At 40.4% G+C, this 17,625-nt stretch overlaps 2 protein-coding genes across 2 annotated transcripts in view; both read right to left on the reverse strand.

Moving 5' to 3' along the window:
• Mtmr6 (Myotubularin related protein 6) overlaps positions 1-17,625 on the reverse strand; it is a 63,888-nt gene that overhangs the window by 2,300 nt on the left and 43,963 nt on the right. Inside the window, exons 2-17 of the mRNA XM_073089491.1 lie at positions 16,840-16,956; positions 12,564-12,726; positions 11,973-12,130; positions 11,419-11,591; positions 10,679-10,766; positions 10,187-10,319; positions 9,841-9,916; positions 9,426-9,582; positions 8,558-8,701; positions 8,057-8,163; positions 7,561-7,689; positions 6,998-7,124; positions 6,396-6,532; positions 5,657-5,768; positions 1,412-1,546; positions 903-1,062 (exon numbers count right to left, since the gene is read on the reverse strand). Coding sequence (XP_072945592.1) covers positions 903-1,062; positions 1,412-1,546; positions 5,657-5,768; positions 6,396-6,532; positions 6,998-7,124; positions 7,561-7,689; positions 8,057-8,163; positions 8,558-8,701; positions 9,426-9,582; positions 9,841-9,916; positions 10,187-10,319; positions 10,679-10,766; positions 11,419-11,591; positions 11,973-12,130; positions 12,564-12,726; positions 16,840-16,956 — 2,116 coding nt within the window. The remainder of the gene's footprint in view (positions 1-902; positions 1,063-1,411; positions 1,547-5,656; positions 5,769-6,395; positions 6,533-6,997; positions 7,125-7,560; positions 7,690-8,056; positions 8,164-8,557; positions 8,702-9,425; positions 9,583-9,840; positions 9,917-10,186; positions 10,320-10,678; positions 10,767-11,418; positions 11,592-11,972; positions 12,131-12,563; positions 12,727-16,839; positions 16,957-17,625) is intronic.
• Positions 1,933-4,637, reverse strand: LOC140754461 (uncharacterized). The gene has a single exon (XM_073089479.1). It carries the CDS (start codon positions 4,168-4,170, stop codon positions 2,005-2,007), a length of 2,166 nt encoding a protein of 721 aa, XP_072945580.1. The 5' UTR covers positions 4,171-4,637; the 3' UTR covers positions 1,933-2,004.

The raw sequence follows: 17,625 nt of genomic DNA on the forward strand, positions 1-17,625 counted from the left end.
GATGTGTTCGTACAGGAGGCGCAAGGCAGGCGGGGTATGTGCGGGGGCTCACCTGTGCCCTTAGTATGAATTTTTACGTTTTTACAAAAATGACTGTTTTTGTATTCGTTTATGTATTTCTCATACATTTCCAAAAAGTTCGGAAACAGTCCGCTAGGGTCGCTGATTGGAAATTTATGGGCAAATACGTAAACAAAATACAAAAACAGTCATATTAGTAAAAACTCATACTAAGGTTACTGGTAAGGGGGGCGCGTAGGTGGCACAGGACGGGCGGGGTGTTGCGAGGGGTCACGATTGCGGGCGGGCGAGGCGCGCGGCGGTACTCGCGGCGAGGGTGCGGGCGGCACCTGCGGCGAGGGTGCGGGCGGTACCTGCGGCGAGGGTGCGGGCGGCACCTGCGGCGAGGGTGCGGGCGGTACCTGCGGCGAGGGTGCGGGCGGCACCTGCGGCGAGGGTGCGGGCGGTACCTGCGGCGAGGGTGCGGGCGGTACCTGCGGCGAGGGTGCGGGCGGTACCTGCGGCGAGGGTGCGGGCGGTACCTGCGGCGAGGGTGCGGGCGGTACCTGCGGCGAGGGTGCGGGCGGTACCTGCGGCGAGGGTGCGGGCGGTACCTGCGGCGAGGGTGCGGGCGGTACCTGCGGCGAGGGTGCGGGCGGTACCTGCGGCGAGGGTGCGGGCGGTACCTGCGGCGAGGGTGCGGGCGGCACCTGCGGCGAGGGTGCGGGCGGTACCTGCGGCGAGGGTGCGGGCGGTACCTGCGGCGAGGGTGCGGGCGGTACCTGCGGCGAGGGTGCGGGCGGTACCTGCGGCGAGGGTGCGGGCGGTACCTGCGGCGAGGGTGCGGGCGGTACCTGCGGCGAGGGTGCGGGCGGTACCTGCGGCGAGGGTGCGGGCGGTACCTGCGGCGAGGGTGCGGGCGGGCGAGGCGGGCGAGGCGGGCGCGGAGGGCGCGCAGGCGGCGCAGAGCGGGGCGGCGCGCGGCGGCCGGAGCGCGGGCAGCGGCGCGCGGGAGTACACGCAGCGGGTGCACACGCAGCGGCCGCAGCCCCAGCAGTGGTGCTGCAACACACGCACCACATAAAGCAACAATTACGCGGATCACGCACTGCCCCGCATCCCGCTCCAGACTGCGATAAGACGCAGTCACGCGCGTGGTCCCGGAAAAGCAGATCTGCATCTATTTGCAGACAGTGTGGAAACCGCCTTACGTCCGTAATTAATATGATAAAAATATCCAATGTTTTGTCTACCCAAGATAGGCGTTTGACAACTTATGTCTACTAGAAAATGATTATTAATAACGGACGTTCCGTATATGTTCTGTATCGTACCGGATGACCAATTTCATTGCATTAAAATCCAATATACCCTAAATTTGCCATACTATAAGTATATTAAAGTGACCCACCTTCCTGCTAAAGTGATCGAGCGGCGTGGAACAAGAGCACTCGGTGACACTCTTGATGCTGTGCCAGTCCAGCGCCACCGAGCCCACCTCCGCCTCGAGCTGCGCCAGGCTCGCTGGTATCAACGCCTCCGCCTTCTTTACACAAACACACACATGAACACACAAAATTATAATTATTATTTCAAGTTTAAGAAAAAATATATGTCATATAAATACAAAAATTTTTGGGATGTTTAATAATGAATAAAATGAAAAATGATGTGAGTGTATATCTAATTTTTAAAACATACAAATAAAATCGTCACCAAAAAGTTTACTAGGGAATATGAAAAGTTTTGCGAAGTAGAAATAGGTGTGATATGATATGATACGATACGATATATGTCGTATCGTATCATTTTGTAATATTTTTTTTTTTTTTTTTTTTTTTTTTTTTTTTTTTTTTTTTTTTTTTTTTTTTTTTTTTTTTAGGGTTTTGTAGATGTAACATTTATTTTCAACAAAACTATAGATATGTATATAAACAACATTCTAAACTAAACTATATATATTATACACCTAAATAAAAAACTTTATAAAAATACTAACTATAATTAAATATAATAGGCTTCATCCAAATTGTTGTCCTTCGGAAGAGTTCCCAAAACACTGGCGACATTACCCCGCTGAATAGCTAAGCTTATTCTCTGTCCGAGGTAAGCGCCAGCCCTTTGGTCATTGGTGCACTCGATCAATCGCTTGGAAAGATGTTTATAGAAAGATCGAGCGTCAGAACCCCACGGTCCCATTGTCTCCACGCCAAACGGCAAAAATATGTAGTCTCTACTGAGACTTGCATACTTCTGCAGTTTGCGTATCTCAGCGTCGGTAGCCACAACACCAGCTGCCCTTGATGATAACGTAAGATGGGACGGTGCCAGTGTGTCAACGCACGTAGCATCCCACACAAGACACCTCCCATTCTTCCACGGTATCAATGTCAAACCGTCAGGCCTCCTGCCATCGTCACGCACAACACCGTTCGGCTCTAATTGAGCCGGTACGTTGACGGTAGCAAGAGCCCTGCGGATGACATCATTCAAGGAAGCGTGGCGCGATTGGCGACCGGCGCTGCGCCGACAAGAGAGACCGTGGTGTCCCAAGTGGTCTACCTGAACTCCACAAGGACAACAATGTGGATGATTTAAAGTTAAACCCAGTCGCAGGCTGACGGCAATAGAAAAAGACGTGTTATCCAAAACCGTACCAAGATTACTCGACGGAATTGCGTGTAACCAAAACCCCGACTCTTTAACAGAAACAGCCAGAAGACGAGCACGCTCAGCAGAACATGTACTTGAGTCTAATAAACTAGTATGAGTCTTTCTGCAGAGCGGCTCGTCCCAGAGTCTTTGAACTGTCAAGTCTAAAGGGGGGGATACGCCAGGGCAAGCTTCGGACCACGCGTCCCTAGCCTCCGTACAGTACGAGATTTCTGTACGGCCTAAAGATGCATCTGTAATTTTTTGAAAAAGAGAACTCGTACTGTGAACAGAAGACAGGAAAGCAGGTAAAGCAACCGATGAAGCTTTCCTGATCCCGAGACCTCCAAAACGTATAGGTAAGGAGGCCTGGGACCAGGATCGATCATCTAAGTTGCAATTTAAAATATTTGATAATGTACCCAAAATTTGAGAATCCAAAAATGACAGTAAATTTAAAAATTTCCAAGCCGGACAACATCTTAAAAAATATGTAAATTTCGGAACGAAAATACAGAATCGAATAATTTGATATGCCATGTGAATTTTGATTTTTCCTAAACGTTCAGAAACAATATCAAATTTTGATAATAGTTCATCGAAAAAAGGTGGAATAGAATCTTCTAATACGGGAGAGCCCAGGAGACGAAGCGATTTTTTATCTACAATTTTTAAATCGGGGGACAATGAATAAAATTTGTTTAAAATTATTTCTCTTTCAGTAGCAGGTAACATTTCCGAAATAAAGAGTTCGCATTTTGAAAAATTTAATTCCAAACCAATTGATTTTAAAGCATTTAAAAGGTAATTAAAATCCTCAAAAACGCCAGTAGCATCGCCTCCTAAAGTCCCGTCATCAAGATACCACATGTTTAATTTGGAATTTAGTTTCGAAATGATAGGATGAATGGCTAAACTAAAAATGGCCGGCCCAAGTGGATCCCCCTGTTGACAGCCGACCGCAGACTCAATTAAATTATTTCTGTATAATAGGTGTGATGGAGCACCGTAGCATTGAAATAAATATGGGTAAACTTCCGGAATAACTGTTTTTATTTCTTCCAACAAAATGCTACGGTCGACAGAGTTGAACGCATTTTTGACATCAACCTTCAGAACAACATCACCACCAGCGTTAGTTAGAAAGCTTCTAAGGCTGTGAACCGCTGCCTCGCAACCTCCCTTCGAACCGAAACCTAATTGTAAAGGTTGAAACTTTTTTTCCAGTGTGGGGAGGACATGCCTACAACATACCTTAGAAGCTATTCTCCTTAAAGTATTACCAACGGCAATTGGACGAATACTCCCGTCTTTCTTTTTTAGGGCGCATAAATTTGCACCATAAAGGAGGTTTGTTACTTCTGGATTCACCTTTCCCGAAAGCATAAAATTTATGAGGTTAGTTATGTCGTTTAGTAAGACTCTACCGGAGTCGCCGGTCGCGCCGCACACAAGATCTTTAAAGTGTTGTGGCGTTAAGGCATCCAAACCACCAGCAGAGCCATTTTTGAATGACATAATCGCCCCATAAACATCTTTATGCGAAACGGTCAAGGAAGGAACATTTAAAGGTGAAGAAGATCCAAGAAGTAAAGGAGAAGTTGGTGATGGGTGTTTGCTCCGAAGGGCTGAAAGTGTTTCTGAAGAATCGGGGGCGACAACATCATTTGAGAAAAGGAGAGTGGAAGCGCCTTTAATATCTCCGTCGCTAATTTTCTTTTCAACGGTGTGAAAAATGGATGATGAACGAAGTGGCTGTTTTGTTTCTAACACATTATTAAAATTAGATCTCAAGCAATTATTTTTAATTTTTTGTGTGATAGAGGTTTTTTTTGTTAAAGGATCTGTAGCGGCATGTAAAATGTTAAAAGAAAATGTCAAATACTGCTCCCAATAATGTGTAGAATTTTCCTTTATAATATTATTAATTAAATGTGACAATTTTGTTGCAACGGATATACGAGCACCTTTTGGAATGCGTTTCACAATCGGAGTAAAGGTTTTTAATTTATACAAATATTTCCAAAAAGGCTCTTCATTGTAATTTTGATCAGAAAGAGATTGAGTAGGTGGGTTAACTAAAGAATTACTTAAAATTGTATTAATGGATTGGGAAGCTTTATGACACTTGCTAATATGAATATTAAGGCCTCTACGACCTTTGAAGTATTTAATTTGAGAGCAGTGGGGGCATTGAAGGAAATCAAATGACGTGTCGCCAGAATGGTTACAAAACGCCGATGCATTGCTTGGCCCAGGTACCTGCGACATGAATTCAAATTATATAAAATCTAAAATAATTATACTACCTAATTTTAAAATAACATTATTAAAATTAATTAATAAAATGATACAATTATAATAAAACTATGAATAGAAAAATTAAACTATGTTTATTTAAAAAAAATAAGACTAAAATTTGTTGGTACCTAATATTAAAATAGACAATAATTAGCACGTATGTACACAACAACACTAAATGTCTTTATCACAGAGACTGAACCAAAATGCACTTCCAGGTCAAAATATGGAGGAACTCTTGGTAAGAGTACATCATTGGTAGTGTATTGGCACTGATGTGGCTTTTTAAAGCCATCTGCACTGCTCTCACTGTTCTTAAATACCTTTGCACAAAAAATCGACATTCAGTGGTATGTTTTCTTATTTTTTTTATGAGATTCTCAAAACGATATAGCGTTTTTCCGCACTATTTATTCACTCGTATTTTCTCTTTTGGGTAAAATTTCAGTCCATAATTCCACAATTGTAACAAAATTGAAGAAAAATTATTTTATACGTTTGACAACCAAATATACGTTTATACGTTTTTATTTTTTATATTGTTTTACTTCTTTACTCTTACTTATTTTTTTATCAAACCAACTCAATTATTTAAATAACATTTTTATTACACATGATTATAAATATTATTATATTATAAAATCATTTTAATCAAAAATCATATAATATTTTTTTATAAAACTATAATTTAGTATGATTGTACCTCAGTGATAAGCGGTATCTTGTTAGGTTTGGGCGCCGCAGTCTCTTTCAATGGGTGGTCGTGATTCGCGCATTCCAATTCTGATAGCCCACCGGTACTCTCATATATCAATCTAAAATACAAGAATAAAAATGTATGATATTAATTCCACAAAATATATAGCTATATACTTTCTAACCATATCGGTCCGCTTCATACCTTTGAGAATTTTTTTTTTAAAGCTAATCATGTAGCTTTTCTGATTTTTTCGTCCGCTTTTAAAGTAAATTATAATAAATTCCTGATGCTCGTGAACAAAACACCAAATATATATGGTTTCGCGCTAGTCCTGGGATTCAAACCCCCGACCCCTTGCGCAAGAAGTCGTTCAAACCACTATCATCACTTTTAACGGCTATTACTAATACTATACAAAATCATAGATATATATATTTTGCGATAGGCATGCCTGGGATTGTAACCCTGGACTAGCATAAGAAGTCATTCAATCCACTATTATTAATACTATACGTTTAGTCTATTTTGAAAATATTCTGATATCGTATATTCTGGAAATTATGAGGCAAAATTTGAATTAATAGTTTTCCTTCACACACACAATTTACTCACATATACACACGTATAACTGAAAAATCAGAGGTGTGTGCCTGAGTTTGAACTTCAGGATCTAGATCAAGAGGACGAGTTTATTGAGCAACAGGCTATCACCGCATAGATGTTATCCGGTTAATCCACTCACTTGTTATCAATCTGTAGATCTTCCGTCTTGGTTTCAATCTCGACGGTGTCCGAGTCGCCGTTCTGATAGTTGACTACCGTCGAGCGTTCCTTCTCCGCTTTGCGACCGGAGAGTAGATTCTTAAACGTGGATATTCTCTGGGGAATTATATGTATTTTATATCTTTTACACATTTCACTTGTATTTTATACTTTTCACACGTTTCACGAATATGTATAGACATAACCAATTAGGGAGACAGGAAGGTCGTTTAGCAGTTATCATAGGTAAGCGTGCATTTGAAAGTGGCATAGTAGAATTCACTTGTCGTGAGGACAATATAATAATTTTAAGAAATTTTGATAATAAAGTATGTATATCCTTTGTTATAAATATAGTTTGTTTTTTAAATTTTGAGTCCGTGTAGATCCTAACCCTTGAATTTTACATTTAAACATAATATCATAAAATCAAAAAACATCAAAAAATATGCCTCGAACCGTATTTTCGATTTACGTCAAGTATTTCGAGAACCTAACGTGCCGTAGGACTGCCCGTTCTTGGTAAACGTAACGTAATGTTGCAACACAAACAGCGCCATCTATTATAGAAAGGTAGCGTACCTTGGCGAGGTAGTGCAGATGGTGCTGCAGCGCGGCGGCGTGCTGCACGGCGGCGGGCAGCAGGTCGGCGAGCGGTTCCCGCGGGTGCACGCCGCTCTCGTGCCGGCAGTACATGCCGCGCCAGAACCTAACACATACGAGTAATTTTATAATTAAGTTTACGACTAGTGGTCTAAATTTAAATTAGACCATAGTCATTGTAGACAATTGAGAGTCTACTGGGGTTGACAAGCAGAAGAAAAAGGTTTTGAATAGTTCTGTCGTAAGAAATGCGTACAACCCTGCAGTTTGTACGTGGATGTCGACCGGTCTACAAAGTCAAATAACTTTATGTGCGGTCAGAAACTTGATAATGAGCGAAATTAATAATCACGAATTTGTATTTCTTTTTATACATGATACTGAACTTTACTACCCGTATTAATAGTCAGTCTTTACTTACCAAATACTAAAATCAGACCTACAAATGCCAAACTATGATAAGCAAAACATTGGATAGATTGATTATTAATAACAGGCATTAAACATCCATTTATACAGATATCTAACAAAGTATCACATACCTAATACTCTGAGCGTTGAGATCCGGTTTCAGTACGTCGGGATGCGCCTTTGGATTATACAAGGGATTCTTATACTCGTTCAGATGGCTCGCCATGTAGCCCCATAACGAGAACGTACGCTCTGGTAACCTATAAACGGAAAACCATTGTAAAATAATACACATAATAAACGAAAATAAGCCTACTATATAATAATAAAAAGACTAAAAAATGTTAGCAATTCTAAAATGATGGTACACGTGAACTGATTCCTAAAATGATATTATTTCGGCAATTAATTCGATCTTAACACAAATAATGATATTTTTTCGAAATATTTTTTTCATTGATTTTTTAACCATCATAGTCAATACTATTGTCAAATATTCGCTTTGGAAGTTTTACAGTTAATTTAGGGGGCTTCTGACCTATAAAATACAGTGTATGACTCACAGACAAAGCTAAGAACGTTTTACACGTTTTACAATTACATAAAAAATAGCAAAAAAATGCTAACCTCAAGTCCCTGCGATCCTTTTCACAGTTGCCAATGAAAGTGCCGTACTGGCACGCGTGGGCGTGGTCGTGTAGCGTCAGCAAAAATCGCTCATTGAATTGGAACGCCTACAAAGAAAAATAACACGTAAAATACACGCGAATTAATATTATTGATTAAAATACTTTAGTAACTTTAAGCATTCCGTGAAGAAAGCGTTGAAATGTATATTAATGTTATTAATAGACAGTTGATTTTAAAGTGTGTATTATTATACGATACGCTCCGTACGCGAGTTTGACTCGCACTCGGCCCATTTTATTTTTATCCGATTTCCTAAAGAAGAGAGGTTAACTATTCATCGTGTATATTTACTAAGTGCTTTCATAATGTAATGAAAGGCACTAAATTTTTGTATAAAAAATTAATACAAATTTCTTTAAGATTTAGTAGACAGTCAACGCATTTCAATCAAAAAATTAAACTAAAAACAATGAAAACCTCTGTAAGCCAGATACAGACCTCGGGCACCTGCCGGAACAGCTGCCACGTGCAGTCGAGCAGCTGCGTGAAGACCGGCGAGCGCTCGCGCGGGTCGCCCGCGGTGTGGCCGCAGCGCGCGCTGAACTTGTGACCGAATGAGAGCCAGTCCTTCTCGATCAGCGCCTAAAACACATACATGATGTTACCTTCGTATCACACTACTTGGACATACCATGTTACAATAAATTAATTACAGGGAAATGAATTAATAAAAATCCCTTTGAAGCTACAGGAATAATAAAATTCTATTTTTGTGTTAAGTGACGGAACATAATATTTAGTATATTATGTTCCGTCACTTAACACAACTGTCCCGTTGCTGAGTAAATGAAAAGTACCACATCTTGGAAAGGAAATAAATACCAAACCCAGAATTGTCCGCGTACTCGGAACAGGTTTTCTGTCCGTATGAGAAAGAGCACGAGTTATTGTCATGAACTCGTAGTCTACTACTCTTACTAAGTGAGGGTTGGTAAACTTCAGTCCCTTTGGTGTAAAAGAGTCCCCTCTTAGCATGAGAAAACTTAAGGCGTAGTAATTTAGAGTTAAGACCAATTTGTCATTGTTCTACTGTTAGATAAGGGTCCCAGCCGTCGCCGCAGTGCACCCCGCCCGGTACCGACCTGGTAACCGTTGATGGTGCGGTAGTGCGGCTCGAGGCACAGCGCGGCCAGCGAGCACACCTGCGCGGTGCGGTCCCAGCCGTCGCCGCAGTGCACTCCGCCCGGTACCGACCTGGTAACCGTTGATGGTGCGGTAGTGCGGCTCGAGGCACAGCGCGGCCAGCGAGCACACCTGCGCGGTGCGGTCCCAGCCGTCGCCGCAGTGCACTCCGCCCGGTACCGACCTGGTAACCGTTGATGGTGCGGTAGTGCGGCTCGAGGCACAGCGCGGCCAGCGAGCACACCTGCGCGGTGCGGTCCCAGCCGTCGCTGCAGTGTACGCACACGCTCACTCCGCCCTCCAATGCACTCGCTATCCACCAGGACGTGTCCAGAATCGACCTAGTAGATCAAGAATACGTAAAACATTAGAAAATCTGAACCAGAACGAACGCTCCGTGGCATTAAATTGCAAATTACTAGCTACCTTGATCAGATGGCACCATCGTCACATTTATATCAGCCTTATAAGATGAACTGACATATTCTGATTCAAAACGTATGGCAAGGCAGAGATACTACGATGCATTCCAACTTAGTATTCGGAATCATCTACGAATCAATTCGTGTCTATTTTATAGTAACAAACCGTGTACTTACTTAATGTGTTTAAGCCATCCCGACGACTCCAACCCGTTAAGGAAGGAAGACATTGTAGGTGTGTTTTGTTCACACGCTGGAATGTAATAACACATCGTCAGTCACAATCCGAAACATGTACACAAACCTTTTTAGCTTTAAACTGAATAATTTAAAGTAAACTTGTACTAACTCACGCATGCATGCTTGCACGGACGTGGCGTGTTTTTAACTTTCTTAAGAATGGGTCATGAGTCGACAAGAAAACAAAAACTTTCGACCCTCTATGATCTTTAGTTTTAGTAAAAAGTTGTCATTTGTTTGTAAATATTATTAAAAACAAAAGAAAATAAATGTAACAACTCACTCTCGACCAGCTTCTGCAGACTCTTGCGCATCACGTGTATGTTGCCGATGCCCATGAACTGAAACTTGATGTTCTCGTAGAACGCCTCGTTCTCATACCCCTTGCCGGCCGCGCGGTTCACCATCGCGTTTATCTGAAATTATTTTAACACGATGTAGTTGACTGTTTAAACACCAGTTTATTTAATTTTACGTAGATTGTTCAGTAATATTTAATGCGTTTTATATTATCTACTCTATTACCAATTATTTATTAAGTATCCTGTATATTGTCAGTAATAAGTACTCACTACTGCCACTAGATGGCGCTGTACAAAGGCGCTGAAACACGCTATTGATATCTTAGTCTACAAATAATTTTCTTGACCAACTTGTACTTATTTTTTTATTGGATTACATAAATATTATATCCATATCCAGTGGTTTTCGGACACTATGGGCAATGGACAGTATTCTGGTATTCTAGTACATTCTACAGTCTATTCTAACTCACCCGAGGCCTTGTGTCGACTACATACATGTAGCCGCAGTTCGGATTAGCCCGCCGAATGAGATCGAGCATTTGTTCGTCCTCCATGCATCTGAAAAAATAATGAACATTTCTTATATTTTTGATACAAAAGAAAATTACAACAAGAAAAAATTGTATATTTTCATAATAATTGAAAACAAAATAGTATTACTTGAAATATTAAAATGTAATGGAACAAATTTACCCCACTCTTATTGCCTTGATTATAACTACAGACATTGAACGTGTCAGACAAAGGCCGTGGCAGACACAATTAAATTTTTCTACATATAGAATTTTCTACAATTTTCACAGGTATAGTTATCGCCAAACTGCTATGAAATTGTTGCGAGCAGGTGTAGTCATACAATTTGCTATGGCGACGCGATTCATTTCTATATTCAGAGCGGACTAGTAGTTTTACGCGGACTACACGGTCAGGTCAACACACATTGTCTAACACCCTGTATACAATGTAAATGCGATTGAACCGTTTGGTCATTCAAAGTGGTCGTCCTATGCCGCGGCGTGACTTCGCCGCATGGCGCAGGGTTTTTGGGCCTCGAGGGATGCCTCCTTACCCGGACAATCTCCTCAGTGGGTACACTGCCTACCGGTGTTGTGAACTGCCGTGAGGCAGTGGTGCAGCAAATACAATGTAAATGCGATTGAACCGTTTGGCGTTCATTTGTCACTTTTTAATAACCAATTACTGATGTTACCTAGCAGAGAACCCGCTCAACGGCTGGCTGCACCGCGCAATGGCGGCCTTGTTGTGATGTAGATACGCCAGCACCGGCAGCCGGCCACGCGAGCGGAAGCTGGCGCTGCCCAGCAGGATCGCGGTGGTCGCCCTCGCCGGCACATACACCTCGCTTGGGTATGTGTCGCAGAGCTGGGGAAATACGTAAAGTATAAAAAATCATGTCTTCGAATCTAAGCTATTTTCTCGTATGAATGGTCATCCAGACCCTATCGATTCATCCGTCAGCCCTTAAAAGTACATTGCTAGAATTCGATTTGTTGTTGTTGGCTGAGGTTTTGTTGATTGCAGTAGATAAATAATTTTATAGAAGAACGTTCGATTCCCTTTTCCTAGATTCAATGGCAGAAAAAGAACGGAATCGTGGTAGTCGGAGCCGAAATAACTCCACAACTTTTTTTTCCCATGAACCTCTACAAAACGTTTTAAGTAGACCTTGATTTCACTCAACTGTAAATAAACTTTAAATACCATGGTAAAACCTTCAGATGTGTGATTATTTCAAGTGATCACCTCGTAATCCCTGTTGGCGTTGCAAAGCACCCACTGGTCATTGGGTACGTTCATCCTCTGAAACTCTGTCTGGATGTCGAAGAAGTTCCAGCCGGCAGACTTGGGCAGGTCGTCCGGCGTCGATTTGTAGTGGAAGCAGTACAGCTCGTCGATGTTCACTAGAATTTAAAATAGGCATGATTACTCAAAATCATCATGTTAGGTCTTATAAGGACACTTCTTGATGGAACCCTTTTATAGAAAGGGGAGCATACAAGGATTGCTTGCTCTTGTTGGGCTCGTGTATTGCACTTACCAACTTAAGAATATTTCGAAATAAAACAGCAATAACAAAGATACAAAAATGATAGAATATATAGATTACCGAAAAATTAAGGCGACGGTACTATATAATAGTATATAATACGACGGTAATAATGTACACAATTTCTAAAAAATAAATAATAAAATAAGAAAGTAGGTAAATATTATGGTAGAATACATGGACATTGTATTCAAGGAAAAAAATACTGAAAATCTTGAAATCTTGAAATGGTAAGCCGCCTTGAAATTCCGCCTCAACAACGACTAAAATAAATCGCAGTATATTACCAGGTTGACTCAATCGCAGCAACGTCTGGTGCATCTCGTGGCAGTCCCGCTCCCGCGGGATCACGAAGAACACCGACTGGAACGTCTTGGTACGCACCAGCAGCGGGGACCCCGTCGTCGTGATCGGGAGTCTCTCCACTGAGGATATGTGCATAAGAAGTATCTGGAAGATAGCGAATAAGAAAATTAAATTTCTTACTTCCATCATCATTATTCCTAGAAAGGGTTAAAGGATAAGGATTTTTTATATAATTTAGGAGTACGAGTAGCAGACGAGCATGCAGTCCACCTGATGGTAAGTGGCTACTGCGGCACATGGACATCTGTAATCAACCCCAGATTAGATATTGCGCCGCTTCTCCTGAGCTGGAACGCCTCGGATAAGTATGTCTTCCTTACCACACCCTTCAAGCCCGAAAACGAGGCACGAGGCAGAAATAGGTGTGGTGGTGGTACCGCCGGATTCGATCCACAAAGGGTTCTACCACCTTCGTTATACATAGACTAAGCAGCGATAGCCTAGTGGTTAAAACTCGATTTCTCGATCGAGGGGTCCGAAACTCGCTTGCCATTCACGCATCTTTTATTTCAATGTCAGGCTGTCGAGCTCAACCTACAATGTTTTTAGGCAAGTTCTACTACTTTAAGGCGTCAAATAAGCAACTTCGTTCCTAAAATTCACGTTTTCTCTATGAAAGGTCAACGACAAATTGAAATATATTATTCATGCATTCACCCTTTTACAGAAGGATTCACTCTACCTCTATGAAATGTTCGTTATATTATGAAGTTCCCAAATCACTCCACCTGCGTAGTAACGTCAGTTGACACATAAAATTATTCATGTAGAAACCCTGGCGTATCCCCCGTTAATATTAATCTTTGCGACGGCTTCATAAAGCTAGCAGCTCTTACGTGTACATGCTCCATATTAATTCTTAACGTTACATTAACCTTGACGCGTATGGGATGAGTATCAAAATATTTTGTTTCTACGCTCTCAGTATAAATATCTTAATGCTCTTAGTTATATTTTATAACTGTAATGTCAAGCGCTTGTGCATTTTACTTTGAAGTTATTTGAATAAATTTTAATATTTTTCCCCCTTTTGTCGGCGAATGTTAGACCCCCTGGCTCAGATTGTTATTAACAGTATGCATATCCAAGGATCCCCCTTCGCTCACTATTGCTTACGTAACACTCGAATGACCCCCTAGCTAATGTCCTCCTTCCTAATTAGCTCTTAAGGATATGTAAAGGTATATCAATGCTACTGTACTTCTGTAGCAGTAGTCAGTCAGCTAAGACTATTATCATGTACGAGCGTTACGAAGTAATATTTTCATCCCCTATTTTATCCCCTTGGGGGTAGAAATGGTCAAAATCCTTTCTTAGGGGATGCCCATGTCATAACATCTACCTGCATGCCAAATTTCAGCCCGATCCGACCAGTGGTGTGGGATGTGCATTGATAAATCACTACATCAGTAAGTCACCTTTGAGTTATATATATTTAGATGGAATTTATTACATATGTACAAGGGCAATATACTCCAATAGAAGGTAGTCTCGCTAGGTAAGTAGTAATAAAACCTCGTTTCCTAATTTTCATATAAAAAGGACATCGTCTAATGAAGCATAATATGAGGTTACAAAATAGATATCATACTGAGATCAAAGCAAGTCTTATTATCTATTATATGGATTGAGCGATGAATAGCCAAATACTTGGCTATATTGATGTGTAGCTGGAAGTATCCTCGCACGTCACGTCATGTCAGGGACGCCGCAAGGTCAGGTCAGAAATAAATCCTTGGCGGTCATTTATAGTACAGTTAGGGTAGGCAAGCAAAACAAGTCGTGAGGAAAACATGACATTAAGGAATTTTGTACTACGGGGACAACATACAGGATAAATATATTACATACCTTTTGTTAACAAGCCAATAAGATATATGACGTGTTTGTAATAATAAATAATCAAAACTATGTTCCCAGCGTAAGACTTTGTATATGAATATAAAATTTAATACATGTACTCGTATAACCGATTACAATTTTATTTATTAAATTAAAAAAGTTACGACAAAATATACGTTTTAAGTGATATTTACATTAATATAGAATAATTTTAATAAAACCTCTCTCTAAAACTCTTTACCACGCAATATAAAAACTATAGGTTCATTGTAATGAGGACCCGCTTAGTAACGTAATCCGTAATTGGAATTTCCTTTTTCAAATTTCACTCCAAACCATCACAATGTATTACATCATTATCAACCCATTATTGTCCCACTGCTGGGCACGGGTCTCCTCTCAGAATGAGAAGGATTAGGCCATAGTCCACCGCGCTGGCCAGTGCGTATTGGTAGACTTCACATACCTTTAAGATTTTTTATAAATCTCTCAGGTATGCAGGTTTCCTCACGATGTTTTCCTTCACCGTTTAAGCAAGTGATAATTAATTTCTAATACGCACATAAATTTGAAAATCAGAGGTGCGTGCCTGGGATTTGAACCTCGGACCCCTCGATCGAGAGGCCGCGTTTCTTAACCACTAGGCTATCACTGCTGTAATGTATTACAAAATGATAGCTATAGGCAAAATATTTTTAAACATCCTCGAATCTTATTAACCTAGTTAATCCTGCGTATGTACTACGTACTACTTACATATATCTATTCGAACCAGCAGTAGCAAACGCTAATGATTCGTCCGTAGCAGTCGTAGCTAATTACGAGACTGCCATCGGGTAATGAGGATGGTTGGTTACATTGAAAAGAACTTTTCATTCGCTGGGGAGAATCTAGTACTCAACTTGACGATCGTAGTTTTATTTCCTACTGCTTTAATTAATATGGTTTTTATCCAATTGAAGTAGGAAAGGTACCTGGTAAAAGGTGAAAAGCTTTCACTGCTGCCCATGGATATATATAGTCAACCCCAATTAGAGTTGCAGTTTTTCCTAGGGTCAGCTATAAGTAAGTGTCTTGTACGAGAAAGCCAATGTGATGTAGATATTATACTACAAATAGATGTGGCGGTGGTAGCGCCGCATTTAAGCCGCAATTTTTTTTACCACATCTACATTTTTTTTCATGTTGTAAAAGTAGCAGTAATTCCACTTGATATGCGTACGATAATAATTAATCGTTCTTTCCAATTTTTGTAAAGATCGAAAGAGTAGATTGAAAATTTTTGGCGGGCAGAATTGATTTTTGGTAAGCAAAGAACTGGTTAGATTAATGACTAATAATGGAATTAGAAAACTTCGTTTGGCGACATCTCTTGTTGAGTAACAGGACGGCGTCAGATCAGGCCCGCAGGCTGTTACAAATGTAATACATTAAAAATTAGAAGTGTTTCCTGGATAAGCAAGCGATATGGTGACAGAAAGTAATGGTATCACGACTTTTATATAGCGTGCTACCCTTACTTTCTCTGAAAGTTTAATTACTGCGATCAAATCATTAATTTCAAAACACGAAAGAGTTGATAGAAGTAATCATGCAAAACCTAATAATCTTTAATGGCTCGGAGCTCATTACTACGATAACTTTGAGCGCTCTTCTACAAATTTAGCTGTCAAAAGATACTCTGAACTTTTTCAAGTTAAATTGAACGCGCCAAGTTTGTACCGAAAAAGCGAAATTTCAGAGAAGTTGAATTTTTGTAACAACTAAAAACGAGAATTGGGAAATTAAATATACTCGTATTTTTTAAAATAAAACCAACGTTATATTTGATTGAGCAAGAAAAGAAAAATATCGTTTAGTATTCGTGATAGCCGACCTCATTAGATGTAGGTAATAAACGGAGGGATCTACGGATTTATGATTATTATTATGACTTCACTTGGATTCTTTTTATATCCATATTGCTATATTTGCTAACAAAGTTTATCCCTCCAAACTTTATTCATATTCAGTAAGAAAAGTAATGGCCCGAAAATAGGCCCTTGAGAAACTCAACTGAATATTGCCAATTGTTTGAAACTTCGGCTACCTCTATGCTCTATGCCTCTATGCCCGGTTCATATTATCCTAGATACACGAGTCCAATAAATAATTCATATAATCCACTGCGAGGATTAGATTATAATTGTACTTATTTTGATTATATTCCACCGCAATTGGGTCAAAAATTAATTTTCTAAAATAATGTAAACCATAAGAGTCATATATCTATCGCCACAGCACTTTTTACCACTGCAGCCGTACAAAATAAATGAAACAGTTCTTAAAGAAATAAATCTCATTAAAGTAACTTACCCATGTCTCCTTTCTCATCTCATGATCGACGAATATCAGATGCGTGGTGGCGAAGTACAGCGTGCCCTTCGATGGGTTCCGTAAGTTGTACTTGTCCAGCAACTGAACATTTTCCAACTGCAACAAAGAAATGTTTACTTGGTAAAATATATTTAACAAAAAATTAAAAAGCCTGATTGAAAAAAAGTTATTATTATACGGGCATCATAACATGGCCCTTTCGGGTAGGATTCCTGTTTTAATTGAAATTGGACGCAGTTGGCTGTTGATAGATAAGGCTCTATAACATCAGATGGACTGCAAGCCCGTTTTATTCCTCTTCATCATTTACACCGGCAAAATTTTAACTCTACCAGTCAATATTACTTGACAGCAATAACTATATAGCGAGAAACGGTACCGCAATTGACTTGCAATCAGGTGAGATTGCGGTCACGCGGTAAGGTCGTAAACTTACAAAATAGCAAAGGAATTTATTTTTACGATTCCCCAGTTTCGATAAGGCTTCCCAGATCAGAAAATATAAATTACAACGTAAACAACAAACTGGGAAAACTAAATAGCGAAAGTACACGAAACTAATGGCGTATAATAACTCAATTAGGAAAGGCAATCTATAAGTGAAGCCCTAATTACCCGTCATTGTCGGCTCCCAACTGCTTCATAAATAATCCTCCCGGAGTCGCGACTCGGTAATGGCTATTACGTTATTAATGCTAACATTAATGATATAGCTCATTATTATAGCAAAATTCGACCGGTCGATTTCTACGTCCATCTGCGTCC

This window comes from Epargyreus clarus, unplaced genomic scaffold, assembly GCF_041222505.1.
Source record: "Epargyreus clarus isolate Ecla_fem2 unplaced genomic scaffold, WU_Ecla_fem_2.2 ptg000029l, whole genome shotgun sequence".
Taxonomy (NCBI): Eukaryota; Metazoa; Arthropoda; class Insecta; order Lepidoptera; family Hesperiidae; genus Epargyreus; species Epargyreus clarus.

Coding starts and splice junctions, on each gene's coding strand:
- LOC140754461 (XM_073089479.1), bottom strand. CDS start 4,170: ATGTCATTCAAAAATGGCTCTGCTGGTGGTTTGGATGCCTTAACGCCA.